Raw genomic sequence first — 16,189 nt, 5'->3', positions numbered from 1 at the left:
GAATGACAGAATACTTCCAGGTTTCTCTAGCTTGAGTAGCATTCTTTGTGCAACATGTAGTTGAGCATTTTCTTGCAAGAGAATTGGCCTGTCTCTTTTGACCAATCTCAGTTGTTTAATTGCAAATTCACTCATCATTTCATCTAATTGGTTGATGTATACATCTGCTGTAATTGACTTATCAGGTCTCATGAAGCTGTAGTGGATGACACCAGTGCTGGACCACCAAACAGACACCATTAGCTTCTTTTTTTTTTTGGTGAATATTTTTTTTTGGATTGTGTTATGGCACTTTGTCTCTATCCAACTACCATGCAGAATGCTTGCTATTGTTGAAAAGAATCCATTTTTCATCAAACGTAACAATATGATGCAAAAATTGTTTGCTTTTGTGCTGTGACAGCAAAGAACAGCAAGTTTGAAGACAACATGTCATTTGATGCATGTTCAGATCATGTGATACCCACTTGTCCAGCTTCTTTACCATGCTGATTTGTTTCAGATGGTCCAATACAGTTGGAATCAAAACATCAAACCTTGTTGTTTGAGATGTATCTGCTTCCAATACAGTTTCCAGCTCATCATTATCCACCTTGGTCTCAGGTCTACCACGGGTTGATTTTCAAGAGTAAAGTCACCATCAGTGTATAGTGCGCTCATTTGCCACATCTTCACCAAACACCTCATTGATGTTTCAAGTTGTCTGGGATGCATTGGTTCCACGACAGAACTCCTATTATAAACAGCATGAATTTTTGATTTATTCATGGGTTCACAAAAATTGATTTATAAAAGAAAACTCACAATATAATCAGACACCACAAATTGCATTTCGAAAAATGATGCAACTCTTCAATGTTGTAAAACAAAGAATTGTCAGAATAAAACATTAGAGTTAATGACTGTCAAACTTGGTACATAAGAAAATCAGACATTTCATTCTTAATGACCAGATAATTATATTAATAATAATAATAATGATGATGATGATGTCTACTTTTCCATGCTTGCATTGGATACACAGGATTATGTTGGGGTAGAGTTTTCTGTAGCTGGGTGCCCTTCTGTTTTCAAGTGAGGTAATAATCTCTACCTATCAGACAAACAGCTAGGATGTTGTTACTTGGAAAACTGGAAACAAATGGCACCTTTTGAATGAGCCTTTTGTTTACAAAAATTGTGCAAGCTGTCATGACATGTTCAGAAGTTTGGATACTCTTTTGCAATGGGCTGCAAGGGAATAGCACTATCAGTGAGAGTATTGTCTACAACCAGCAAACACATGAAGACAAAATGAAATACAAAATTCAAACATGTGCATGCATGCATGCGTGCGTGCGTGCGCACACACACACACACACACACACACACACACACACACACACACACACAGAGGGAGAGAGAGAAAGATTCTTTAAGTTCCTGACAACCAAATTCACTCACAAGGCTTTGCTTGAGCTTGTGGCTGTAGTACTATACACTTGCCCAAAGTGCCATGCAGCAGGACAATCGTAATTGCAAAGCAAACTTCTTAACAACATAGCCAGTGGCTCTTTTCTTAAGTTTGTTCGATGTGGGACTAACATTGAAAATTACAACTTCGACAATTGGTAAAATCATAGACCATATACTGACAAAGAAACTTTTTACTTCTCTTGTCTGTTGGTCTTATGATGTGGGATGGCTAGATTAACTCATAGTTGTTTGAATTTAGGCCTCATTGAGAAGAATGTTTTTCTAAAATTCCAGAAAATCTATGAAATACCTTAGATTTTAGTAATATGAAACTTAATGTTATAATGTCATACATATTTCTATTTTTTTATCTTAACTGTTGATATGTATTTCTTGAAAATTGAACTGATTGTAATCTGTTGCATACAAATGCATTGCAGTTATTTACTCTTGATTTTTCTAAGTGAATTTAAATTATTTTTAAGTAACTAAAAAAAAATAATTTTCTGTTTATTTATCAACTATATTTTAATACATTTTAAATACTAAATTATCATTTCAACTTCTATATGTATTTTGCTTCTCTTCTATTAATCAATAGGTCTATTAGATACGGGAGCCAACAAAATGTCTTGGGAGAATATAGAAAGTCAAGGTGTTGATTCCTCATCTATTAGTTCTGAAAATGAAAGTATTGATGATGTGTGGACTATATCAAAAGAACAGAGAGAATACTATCTGAAGCAATTCAAAACAATGCAACCCGAAGAAAATGGTGTAATAATAGGTAAGACATTCCAAATACATATTGTTTTCAACCCAAATTAATTATGTTTTAATTAAGTACTTCATATGTTGCAAACTTATTTGTTTACGATATTTGTAATATTTTAACTAGCACTACTATTACTACTACAACAACAACAACAAATTCACATGATTTTCATGCAGCAAAAGAATACAATAAAAAATAGACAACCAGAAAATCATCATCATTACTGTTTAATATGTCTGTTTTCCATGCTGACTTGGGTTGGGTGGTTTGACAGGAGTTGACAATCCAGAAAACTGCATCTTGCTCCAATGTCTGATTTTGCTTGGTTTCTATAACTGGACGTGCTTCCTAGCACCAACCACTCTCCAGACTTGTGCTGGGTGCTCTTTATGTGACTCCAGCACAAGTGAGTTCACCAAGTAACTTGCAAGACAAGCTCCCTCAACTGAGGAAGGTGGTCTTAGGCCTGCTGCTGCTGATGATGATAATAATAGTAATCTTTTCTACTATAGGCACAAAGTCTGAAATTTTGGAGGAGGGTGTAAGTTGATTACATCGACTCTGGTACTCAACTGGTACTTATTTTATTGACTCCGAAAGGATGAAAGGTCAAGCTGACCTCAGCGGAATTTGAACTCAGAATGTACAGATGGATGAAATGCTTCTAAACATTTTGCCTGGCATGCTAGCGATTCTGCCAGCTTGCTGCCTTAGATAATAATAATAATAATGATAATAACCATATCAGTCCCAAGTGATGATAATGTAGCTCTAAAAGAGATTCGAGCGAGATCGTTGCCAGTGCCACCGAACTGGCTCCTGTGCAGGTGGCACGTAAAATACACCATTTGAGCGTGGCCATTGCCAGTACCACCTGATTGGCCTTCGTGCTGGTGGCACGTAAAAGCACCTACTACACTCTTGGAGTGGTTGGCGTTAGGAAGGGCATCCAGCTGTAGAAACTCTGCCAAATCAGATTGGAGCCTGGTGTAGCCATCTGGAAAGCGGACGTTAAACAACGATGACGATGATGGCTAAATCATCTAAATATAAAGATCTGGAAATAGTGATAACTAGAATGTGAGGCCTAAAAACATTAGGTGCTTTGGGAATGATCAAAAAAATTTGCAGATAAATACATAAATACAACACCAGGACTTACAAATATGCATAACATACAGAAACTGGCACCTCTAGGCATTGTGCATATATTACATAGGTTGCTTTCAATATAGTAAAAATAACAAAACTAAAACAAAACACTGCACAGAGCTGTACTTGGTAGTGCAGTGAAAGCATATAATAAAAATAAGACAACTGAATAATGATAATAATAATGGTTTCAAATTTTGGCACAACAAAATGTGGGGAAGGAGCTAGTCAATTACACTGACCTCCATACTTAACTGGTACTTTACCAACCCTGAGGAAAAATGGAAGGTAAAGTTGACCTTGGTGTGATTTAAATTCAGAATGTAAAAGAGCCAGGAGAAATGTTTCCAAGCATTTTGTCCAATACACTAAAGATGCTGCCAGCTTGCTGCTTTAATAATAATAATAATAATAATGATGATGATGATAACGACGACGATGATGGCGGTGGCGGCATTGTTGTTGTTGCCGCTTGCTGCAGCAGCATAGCTGCACATACATAGGCATCATACAACCTGCCTTTCACTCTGTTACCAACAAAGATAATGATAATAAAGTGGATTGAGTAGGTGGATAAAGTAATGGGATAGGTCAATCCATCTGTTATTCCAGCATGGATTGAGCAGTTCATCAGGGTGTAAGATAGCTCTTATTTTCTCAAAACTAATACAGAATGTTTGAGAAAAACGAACTTCCAAATGTATTGTCACGCATCGTCATCATCATCATTGTTTTTATGTCCACTTTTCAATGCTTGAAATTCATTGCAATATATTCTCTACAGATGGATGTCCTTCTTCTCACCAACCTTCACTTGTTTCCAAGCAAGTTAAATCTTTACAGTGAAGTAGATTCTCTTGTTGACTAACTATAGTTCTCCTTTGATAGTGAAATAATCATTCCTTAACATTGTTATGACATATATCAAAATACATAACAGCAATGAAAAAAAAATTTGTCTTTCACTTTCTATACAGAATAATTTAATTCTCAAATGTTGGTTTCTTAATTATATTCTTATTTTTGCTTTTGATTTCTAGGAAGTATCGCTAAAGAATTTTTTGAAAAATCCAAGTTGCCTGTTCATGAACTGTCAAAAATTTGGTAAGTTTTAGTTTGATTTGAGAGGAGTCACATATCCTATTTACCTTTATGTCTTTTAGAGAGTTCATTTTTTAAGATATTAAATTATATTATAGATTCTATTCAATTTCAAGGTGATTTATTGGACATCCTGCAAGATGAAAAACAAAACCCGTCAAAGGGTGGAGGAATTCAAGAGAGTCAATAGCTAGCCAGTAATATGTATAGTGAAGGCATGTGGCCTAATGGTTGTAGTTATGCTCTCGTGATTGTGAGATTGTGGTTTCGATTCCCAGACTGGCTGTACATTGTTCTTGACCAGGGTATTTTATTTCGCATTGCTCCAGTCCACTTAGCTGTAAATGGGTAACCTTGTCACAGATTGGTGTACAAGAGTGAGATGTTGACTCGGGAAAATCACTTGAGCAGCCATCTCACAAGCCATGTTTTGTATTCAGCGATTGAAAGGATGAATAGTACAACTTGACTTGTACTGTGAATTCCAACTAGTCGGAGTTGGATGCTCAACCATGTTGGAGGATGCATGGAATATATCTAGATTACTGTTTTCGGAGCTGCTAGAAGTGGGAGAGACCCAGAAAACATTCTGTATTAGTTTTGAGAAAAATGTACTTCCAAATGTATTGTCACACATTGGGCACTATAAAATGTGCATTTAAATGTTATTGATCTTAGTCATAATTATTGACTTGAGCCATTTTCAATAATTATTGATTTGAGTCATTGTCAATAATCCTGATTTCTCTAAATAATTTACTATGTAAATTTCTATTAAATATCTGTAAAATAGTTTGGTTCTAACAAAGTAGGCTATATTAGTATTGTATACTTAATATTACCAAGCTATGAAGGTGGCAAACTGGCAGAATTGTTAGCACACTGGGCAAAATGCTTAGCAGCATTTTGTCTGTCTTCACATTCTGCATTCAGATTCCACTGAGGTCAACTTTGCCTTTCATTTTTTCAGGGTTGATAAAATAAGTACCAGTTGAGTACTGAAGTTGATGAAATCAACATATCCTCATTCCCTGAAATTGCTGGCCTTACACTAAAATTTGAAATCAATTTTATCAAGCCTTAGATATTGTATCTGAGCATTTCAGTCAGAAGCTCATATTAAACTAAAATGTAGATTACTGATATTAACTGTTTTGGAAGCACTGCTTTTTTCTTTCTTTTCTGAAATGCTTTGCATTGATTTCATTATATAAAAAAGAGATTCTTCACCATCAGACCTACACAGCTTGTGTGGCTAAGTCTACATAAGTTAGTTATCCCAGAAGAAAAGTGGTGTCAAAAATGATTTCAGTTTTAATAATGGTAATTTTAATTACTCTTTTACTTGTTTCAGTCATTTAACTGTGGCCATGCTGGAGCACCGCCTTTAGTCGAGCAAATCGACCCCAGGACTTATTCTTTTGGAAGCCTAGTACTTATTCTATCGGTCTCTTTTGCCAAACTGCTAAGTTACGGGGACGTAAACACACCACCATCGGTTGTCAAGTGATGTTGGGGGCCAAACACAGACACACAAACATATACACACACATACATATATATATATACATATATACGACGGGCTTCTTTCAGTTTCTATTTACCAAATCCACTCACAAGGCTTTGGTCAGCCCCTGGCTATAGTAGAAGACACTTGCCCAAGGTGCCACGCAGTGGGAATGAACCCAGAACCATGTGGCTGGTAAGCAAGCTACTTACCACACAGCCACTCCTGCGCCTTGCTAACTTCTCTTTTAACATTGTCACGATTGTCTTAGTTCCACTTCCTCTCTTCAATTTCTTCCTTTTTAAACTTTCAGTTTTTAAGAATTTTTTCTCTTCACTTTCATTCTTCATTCAAATCATCTAAATACAGTAACTCTGATAAGTATGCAGGCTGTAAGTGAGCATCAGCTGGAAATTTGTTCCTTGAGTGTGTCAAATTTCCGTTCTGGTTTTACTATTCTACTATATTACATTGATTTCTCTATGAATATCTCCCTAGCTGTAGGATAAATTATGGATTGCCTTGAAATTTTTGATGGTTTGATGGTTGTTTTCTGTTAATCGATTACTTCTCATTATAACTGTTACTATCAACTTTATTAATTTTAAAGTCTTATGGTGTTGTTGTTTAACTCTAAATCAGCTCTGATTCAGACCTATGAGCCAAGTGTTCCACTTGTGACCATCTTATTTCATATATCAAGAAGTGCTCAATTAAGATGGTCAAATGTAATTTGCGGAAGTTTTGGCTATTAGATGTAGCAAGTATAGTAATCAACATAGAAAATATCATGTTATCTAAAAATTTTATGTAGAATGTGAAATGGTTTGAGTAGATAAAAGATAAGGAGACAATCAACCACTTGTTTCCAGTAAGCTGTATATTTGATACTGTGCAAAAATGATAATCTATTTGCGGATATGGTACATCACTGTGGAAGATTATCTCTGATAAATAATTATTTATCTAAACCTATCTAACTATCTAATTGCCTATCCACCTACCAATCAATCCAGTTGATAAAATTTACCTTGGCAATAAGCACAAAACTTTGATTTGAATTTACATTTTTTTTTGCTTGTCTTAAAATTTTCCCCAGGAATGTATAAAAAAAAAAAAGTTAAAAAGTATCAATGTTTTTTGTGTTGCTGTTATTAATTGTTCAATGTTTCTATTTAAAATGTTTAGTAAATTATTTATATTTATGCAGGCAACTTTCTGATTTAAACCGAGATGGTGCACTCTCATTAGATGAATTCTGCATTGCTATGCACCTAGTAGTGTTACGCCGCAATGAAATCGAGTTACCTGATCACTTACCTGTTTCACTGATGCCCTATTCTACACTGACCAACGGTAAAAGTTAGCAGAACTTTTGTATATTCTTTATATTATTGAAATTATCCAGCAGTTAAATATACCTTGAAAAAGTATATCCTTTTAGTGCATTTCATAGAAGTAAACTTTTAGTTATGGTTTTCTACCCTGTTAAAATTTATTTTATGTTAGGCAAGTGCTATATATTCTTTTGTCTCAGTCATTTGACTGTGGCCAGGCTAGGGTACAATCTTCAAGGATTTTTAGTTGATTGTATCAACTTATTCCAGTCACTTGTTTTATCATTTGTGTCCTATAACATAACAGTTTGAAAGACAGAACAACAACCCTGGTTTTTGTTTTGACTAGTGAAAACAAGCAGGATATACATGTGCGCATGTGCGTGCACACACACACACACACACACACACACACACACACACACACACAAACACACACACAAATTATCCATAAACTGTACACCCAGCCTGCTAAACTCTGCCAAATACATCCAATGATGATCAATTACTGTTAAATCAGGTGATAGATTTAATCTGCCACCTAAGGACAGTCTACTTAACAAGCTTCACATAGTTTCTATCTATCAAATTTCACTCACAAGGCTTTGGATAGCCTGAGACTATAATAGAAGACACTTGCTCAAGGTGTTGTGCAAGGAACTGAACCATAAACCATGTAGTTGTGAAACAAGACATGCCTATAAAGTGATTAACTGTAATATTTTCTTAAATATTTCTTTGACTTATTCAGTAATTATGCTTGTTAAATTTGCTGTTTTATTCATAATTGCTAACAAATGTTTTTTATTTGCTTGTCTTTTTTTCCATGCATTAACTTCCACTAGATGAGCCATTTGCTGCTGATCTACCCCCTGGGAGCACTTTGAAAAGATTAACACCTACAACACCACCTAGCAATCAGGTAATTTCTGTATACTATGTGAACAAACTCTTCATTGATTAATATATTTCTCAGCTTCATGTGTATAGGAAGTAGATAGAAGTTCAGTTATCAATTTGTTTGTTTCATTTTAGTTTATATGTTACTTGTTTTATGCTGACATTCTTTGGATGTTCCTATATGACTGTTGCAGGAACACTGACTATTCAATACGAGAGTAAGAACATAAGACAGTTTTGGCACTGATTGAGTAGACCTATTAATAATGCTCTCTGGCTATGACCAAGCTGTCTTTTTTTCTTCATACATGCTATATGCATGTCTACATTATCTAATGTCTTTTTTTTTTTTTAAATAAGTAGAGTGTGGTTTGAAGGAAATTTGATTTTCCTTTCTGTTAGACAACCAAGCTGACATTAAATATACTTTTGACTTACTCTAAGCACTATATATTAATTTAGAGGCCAAAGTTTGTATTCATCTGTTCTGTTTAGCTTCACATTATCAACAAACATTAGCTTACGAGGGTGGGTTGAAAAGTTTATAGGCTGACTATGAAGGAGCAATGCTAGAGCTGTGGGATCTTGCATGCATTAATTTCATCTCATCTTATTGATAACTGCATTGTTTCTTTCCAGGTGAACCAACATCTGACTGTTCAAAGAAGACTTCAAATATAACTAATAGCAATTTTGCTTGCAAATGGACAAAATTTGGGATTGTGCTGTTATCAAGTACCTGCAAAAAAAAAAAGGGGTTTAGCCCTAACGACATTCATGCTGATATGGTTGCTACGTTAGGGGATGATGCTCCAGCTTTATCAACAGTGCTGAATTTAGGAGGGGAAGGGAGAGTCTTGAAGACGACCCAAGGTCTGGACATCCTGCAACTGCCATGATCGAGGAAAACATTGATCGTGTTCACCACATGGTGATGGATGACAGGCGATTGACTATAAATTGAATAGCCAATGCCATTAGCATATCCCATGAGTGAGTTAATATTCTGCTCAGTAGTTGCTATATCTTCTGACACCTGATGAAAAGCCCACCATGCTGATCACGTCATGGGAAAATCTGATATTGTTTAAGGTAGATCCAGCTGACCTCTCTGAACACTTTCTAAGCCAGGACAAGCATTAGGTTCATCACTTTGAGCCAAAGAGACAATCCATACAGTGGAAACAACCCTCCTCACCTGCTCCAAAGAAGGCCAAAGTTATTTCATCTGCATGGTGGCTGATGGTCTCAACCTTTTGGAATGCAAAGGAATTGTGTTTATCTTCAAAAGGGTCACACCAGAGTACTATGCCAACTTGCTAAGGCAGTTACAAAAGGCTATCAGGGCCTTAACACTCAGGAAAATTTATGACAGGAGTCTTGTTTCATGAGAACAATGCTCCAGTATGCAAGTCTTTGTTTTCAATGGCTACTGTGTGTGGCTGTGGTTTTGAACTGATTGATCAGCTTCCCTTTTCTCCTGATTTTGCCCCATCTAACTATCATTTGTTCCCAACATGAAGAAACACTTGGCTGGGAACCAGTATCGCAGGTGATGGTGTCATATCTATTGTTGATGAATTTTTGGATGAAGAGAATGAAAGCTTCACCAACAGTATCCAAGTACTCAACATTGGTGGAAGGAGTGTGTGAACTGCAAGGGGGTGTTATGTTGGAAAATATACCTCATTTGGTCACATTCCATGAAAATATCTTGGTCAGCTTATGAACTTTTCAGCTGACCTTTGTATTTTATCAATATTTCATATTTGATTGGAGATATACAGAATACATCTAAGTTAAAAATGTGTTGTTGCTGACAATATCTGCTATATGTATAGAGATTATGGTTTATAACAGTATAATTGTTGTAATAGTTATGTCATATTTATTATATCAGTAATGGTCTACTATATTTTCATTATTATCCAGTTGAGATCTATTCTTGGCTGTTAACACAGACTGTATACTTTGCAATGTTGTGTCAGCTGTCTAATTTGGAGATGTTATGAGCCATTTCAACTGTAAAAATCCTGTTTTGTATCATTAAAAAAAATCTATTCTCAAACATTAGGAACTAAAAACTTTCTAAACCCATCCAGCAGCATTGTGTTCTTTTTTTTTTTTATAATTTGAACCAAAACCAATATTTAGCATCGAATATTGACCTTTAAACTAATTGAGAAATGTTTGGCAATTGTTATCTGTAATTGTATATGAATTAATAAGTATGAGTTCTCTAATATGTCAGTTACTGCTATTTTCATTCACTGCCTTGATAGAAACTATTTCTTCTATATTCTGGTTGCTGTTTAGCTGCAAGGGTGCTTTGCTTGTTTGATTCAGCAAGCTGTCTAACCAATGATTGTCAGCTGTCTATGCATCTCTGTTGAACAGTACAATCACAGCATGTACAGTTCAGAAACTTTGTGATAACAGCTTTGTGTATGTGTGTGCATGTCTGTAAAGAATGAAAATATTCTTTAAAATCAACAAAATATACTTTTGTGCAATGTTCACTTAAAGTGCTCAAAACTGTAGTATATGTATGTGTGTGTCCTTCAAAACAGGATCCACATATATTAAAAAAATTCCAGATATTTAAAACAAAAACTACTTTATTATATAACCTGGTATTATCTGGAAGTAGGATTCCAAGAATATTGTAGTGGCTGAGGCACCAGAAACAATTGTGAAGTCTCTACATTTGTATATTTTACATATATGTTGCTCATTGGAAATTTATTTAAAAATATATGCTTTGATTTATTTTCATGTTTTATCATTTGCATTACTTATATAACTTTTTGATCCTTGAACATAATTACGACTACTCTCTTATCATTGCAGTGGACACGAACAACTTTTCCTGTTGAATCCCCTACTTCCAGTGGTTTATCATCTCCAGCTCCTAAGCCAGTCAATTTTGAATTCTCTAAGCCAGTAGCTACTGACCCTGTGAGTAACTAAAGTACAGAATTTGGAAATCATTATTCTTGTGCTCCAAACACCATACTGACTACATTTTTAATGCTTATATTTTTAATTGGCTAATGTCTAAGTGAAAAATTTTGACATTTCTTCTATTTATGAGATAATGTTGCATAATAGTCTTGTCTTGGGCCCTCAACTGCTCATGGAATCAAAGTGGGCATTGTAACATTGTAACCCCAGTTTTTTCTTCACTCACATATTGCCTGTCTATCTTTTCCACTGTCTACTTCTCCTTCTTTTCCCATCCACAACTCATAGAAAAAATGGTCTTTGCAAGTTCACTGGATCTTCTTATATGGTTATACCATCTTTTTCTTCACTGTTGTGCAGTCTTCATGGGGCTAATGTAATACTGGAAGGTTTCATGAACTTGTTTATTTGTGATGTGATTGAAGTACAGAATTCCCTAAGATGTTGCAGGAACATCTCATCTCTACCACTTCTGTCTTCTTCTGAATTTCTGTCCTGGGATGTCTCTGTCATGTCTTGCATATATGCAGGAAGATGAAAATATTGGTGCATTGATGTTCTTTCTCACCTTTGTGAATATTTATGTCCTGATTTTAAATGTGTGTCAAAAGATAATTAATTGTATGTAATACTATTATTAAAGAAGAACAAATGAGAACAAAAGTGACTCTAAATGCTATGTCAGTGTTTCCGAAGGCTGTCATGAATCTAGCATGATGCAGTTGTTGTTTGAGTTACAATGCAAAATCGAATCAAGTCACTTACTAAACCAATACATTTTCTGAAAATGGAAGACATGTTCCACTTAAAGGAAATTATTAAGGCCATTGGAAAGGCATTCAGGATGAAAATAAATTGCTCTGAACACAATATACAAAGAAGCTCACTTTTGTGAATATAGAAAAAAAAAAGTTAAATTTTGTGTGGCAGAGATTGGGGAGAGAAAAACAAATTGTAGTTGGCTCATTCAGTAGACTGATGGTTCCTATTTGATCATCAATACTGCATAATGTTTGTGCTGCACAGTGCAACTGAACCCAAAACCATGTGGTTTCAAAGCAAACTTCATAGCCACACAGCCATGCCTTATGAATTTAGTCTTTAAATTTCATCTACCAGAAATATATTTACTGGTGTTTGAAATTTTTGTTTGTTATATCTATTTGCAACCTTAGTTTTCCATATATTATGTTTTGTATAGGTAAAGTATATTACATTCTAAATTGAATTATTAGAGATGATATTTTGTTTCGTATTTCATCACCATTTCTTTGTTCCTCATACTAAATAAGGATTCCAAGATAATCCATCCGGTTGCACTTCGAATGTCTCCTGATGGCCACCCCATTCCCCCAGAAATTACTGATAGAAACAACTGGACAGCTGCAGGCACAGCAACAGGTTAGTTCACACATGTATATATCAACCTTTCTCTTTTTTTCTCTCTCTTTTTTCTGAAAATATTTTCTTTATCTTATTGACAGTATGTATGTCCGTGTGAGTGAGTATGTGTAATGATATAATTTCATATCCATTATCATGCCATTTATTATCATTATTATTAATAATATTATTATTATTGTTATCCTCTTCATTTTTCTATTAAAAAAAAAATTCTTTATGCATGTGTCCCCCAATGAAAAGAAAGATACAAGAATAACTTTATCAATCACTTAAATTTCTTGAGATATTCACTTTTGATATCAAAAGTTAATATCCAGTATCTTGATTGTAGCTAAAAGTGAGTGAAGGGGCATTTTTTTTCTCATAGTACTTTATATATTTTTAAAGAAGAGAAAACTCAAGGGCTAACCCTGGGCAATGCAAATGTTTAACTATATCACTGTTCAGCACATTTTAGGTTTATATTATTTATCTTTATATATCTTTTAACATCCATCTTTCATGCTGGCATATATACTTACTTATTTATCCCAAACAGTTTCCTTTGTATAAATATTATGAGCCTTTTTTAATTTTACAAACAAGGTCAGTTATTTTGCTTTCTGCATAGTATTGCAGTTAGAGAAGGCCTTATCTGGTTGCATTATTATTGTAGAATACTTTTATTTTTATATTCTTTTATTGGTTTCATTCATTGGGCTGTGATCATGCTAGGGCATTACCGTGAAGGGTTTTAATCAATTATACAGTACTGGTGCTTATTTTATTGACCTCTATTTTGCAAACTGATAAGTTACAGAACAATGGGGGCATAATATAAACATAGCTGGTTTAAAAAAGTTTTTTTTAGAGAAACAAATGATGTTAACATTAGTACACACACATATGTTGGGGCTTTCATGTAATTTCCATCTATTACTTCTACTCATGAGACATTAATCAGCTTGAGGTTACAGTAGAAGATACTTGCTCAAGGTGTTGAATAAGGAAATTAAACATGGAATCACATGGTTGCAATGTGAACCTCCTAATCACACAACCATGTCCATATCTTTTTGTTTTCTTTTTTCTATACCTATTTCCCTTCATTATAAAAGAAAAAATAAACTCTTAACAGTTTGTTATTGTAATCCAGTTAAATCAGCCATAGCATTTAACATTTTGATGGCCATCTAATTTTAATGCTGAATTTTAGGGTTATCTTCCGAAGCTACATGATCAAGTAGCATTGTCTAAAATGTCAATGCTTCTGTTTTGGGTTGGATTGGATTGCCTAAGTTCAGTCCACTACAGGATGAAGGCCTCAGCATGTTCTCTTCACCAACCATGATCTGATGTGTAGGCCATGAATTTGAGCTTGAGATCATACTGGTTTGATGAACCCACTCTGTTACACTGGTTTGACATGACTTGGCAGAGGGGTGGAGTTTTTATACTCCTACCCAGGAGTAGTTAAGTTGATTATACCAGTTCTTCTGTTTAAAAGTTAGAAATACCATCTATGTTGATAACCAATATGATAAGATTGAGAACATGATATAAATTTTGTGATTCTGTGACTTAACAGTAATGGAATTGATCCAGGGCTCTTTTAAGTGTGATTGAATATTTACCATATCATGTCCTCTATAATTTTATGTTACCCTATTATAAATTTATAAAACCATGTAACCATAGCAGTCACTTTCAAGCAAGTTTGACCTGATAGAGTCTCCCATACTTTTGCTAATTGTTTTAGGTACCTATGTATTTGCAATGACATAGACACTGTCTCAACTCTCCCATCCTTAATCCAGCAGTACTTCTAGTTGGAGAGTGGGACGAGGGTGGGCTGTACTAGCCTTTGAGTGGGATTCATTTCTGCTGAGTAGAGGGGAGCAATGTAATATGAAGTGCTTTGCTCAGTGATACTACACACTGCATTGTTCAATGATTGAACTATGGACTAATATAACTATTTAGATAAAGTAATTGACATTAGTAATACTAGCAGAAAGACCACCCTCCGGGCAGTCTTCTGCTAACCACTTTTTCACATTTTATTCCCAAGTATTTTCACATTTGATTCCCAAATCTAATAATTTTTATGATATTTTACTTCTAATTATTTCTTTGTATAATAGTGCTCACTTGCTTAGTAAATATTGCTTTCATTGTTTTATCACAGTCATAATGTCTCTTTTTTAAACAAACACCACTGTAGTCCAATGACAGGGGGAGAAGCAGTTTGCCAAGTCCTATCTTCTCAAAGCAACATAGAAATTTCAATTCAGCAGTCCATCTGTAAACTTTGCAGTGTGTGTGTGTGTGTGTGTGTGTGTGTGTGTGTGTGTGTGTGTGTGTGTGTGTGTGTGTGTGTGTGTGTGTGTGTGAGAGAGGGAGGAGGAGAGAGAACATTGCAAATAATGAATGAAATAAACATGAAATGAAAACATCATATAAATAAAAGGGCATTACTACAGATGTATACACTCCTGACTTTGTTGCCTCATAACATCCCCAAAAATCGATACTTTTTAACAAAATTTTCTACAAAGACCACGTAGATGTTGTGGATTCAGAGTATATAGGGATTTATGAGAAAGAATTTTTCCGAGGGGATGGAGAGAGGAGTTTTGGAAAATTCATGTGATCTGACTTTTTTTCCCTCATAACTTCCAGGAAAATGGATATCTTTTAATGAAAGTCTATCCAATCCCTTTCAGACTGCATAGATTACGATTATAAAGAAAATTGTGGGGGAAATTTTTTCAGGGATTTTCCCCATTTTTTTAAAACCACAGCCTTTGAAATGATGGGGCTGGTGGTGGGGGGCATCTTTGTATGAAAAAAGTTTTGAAAACTTTTTTTTTTACACCCCACTCCCTCACCATTCCACTCTGGACCTATTTTGGCCAATTATTTTTGCACTTCAAAACTATGGGAAGAACATTTTTGGTTAAAAAAAGGGTGGGGTCGGTGATTCGGCTGTTATTTCTAGCACATCTAAAGACAATTCTCTTCATTTCTTTATCACTTTTGCATGTATTGATGTTTTTCAATATTTTTTCCCTATAAATACATTTATATGCTATAAAAAAGAAAATTTAAGAAATTATGAATTTTTTTGCAACCCCACTCCCTACCTCCGATTGTTTCTGTTAAGAAATTAAAATATTGGAGAGCCTGAGAAGGTCATTGCTGGCATTTATCCACAGTGATTTAAAAAAAGAGTTATATAAACGATAATTCATTTTAATTGCATACTTTTCTGTTAGAAAATGTTTTCTTCTTGCATACACATTGGCTTTGCTTAACTGAAGTGGGGGTAAAAATTTAGATTACAATTTATTTTGTTGCTTATATTCCACCAATGGGCCACACGTGTATTACTTCAGCATCATCATTCCATGAAATGTGTTTAATGGGAGAAAAATATTGAAAAAACATCAATACATGTGAGAGTGAAAACGGAGGATGGTTTGGGTTGTGCTAGAAACAGTGAAACCTCTCTTGAGTTGTTCACCTTTTCCTCTGAAAATATTTACATTATAGAAAAATTTTATTTTTTTACCGATAAAGCTCCTCCCATGGTTTTTAAGTTAAAAAAGAAAA

At 34.7% G+C, this 16,189-nt stretch overlaps 1 protein-coding gene across 50 annotated transcripts in view; it reads left to right on the top strand.

Annotated features, from left to right (window-relative positions):
- Positions 1 to 16,189, top strand: part of LOC106879514 (ralBP1-associated Eps domain-containing protein 1) — a 137,892-nt gene that overhangs the window by 88,887 nt on the left and 32,816 nt on the right. For all 50 annotated transcript variants that reach the window (XM_089346927.1, XM_089346956.1, XM_089346960.1 and 47 more), the window contains 6 exons: positions 2,057 to 2,242; positions 4,423 to 4,486; positions 7,201 to 7,352; positions 8,173 to 8,249; positions 11,078 to 11,185; positions 12,484 to 12,592. In XM_089346927.1, coding sequence (XP_089203053.1) covers positions 2,057 to 2,242; positions 4,423 to 4,486; positions 7,201 to 7,352; positions 8,173 to 8,249; positions 11,078 to 11,185; positions 12,484 to 12,592 — 696 coding nt within the window. The remainder of the gene's footprint in view (positions 1 to 2,056; positions 2,243 to 4,422; positions 4,487 to 7,200; positions 7,353 to 8,172; positions 8,250 to 11,077; positions 11,186 to 12,483; positions 12,593 to 16,189) is intronic.

This window comes from Octopus bimaculoides, chromosome 2 (genome assembly GCF_046866305.1).
Source record: "Octopus bimaculoides isolate indiv1 chromosome 2, ASM4686630v1, whole genome shotgun sequence".
Classification (NCBI taxonomy): Eukaryota; Metazoa; Mollusca; class Cephalopoda; order Octopoda; family Octopodidae; genus Octopus; species Octopus bimaculoides.
The sequence above is the reverse complement of the archived record's forward strand: the minus strand, read 5'-3'. Positions and strand labels throughout refer to the sequence as shown.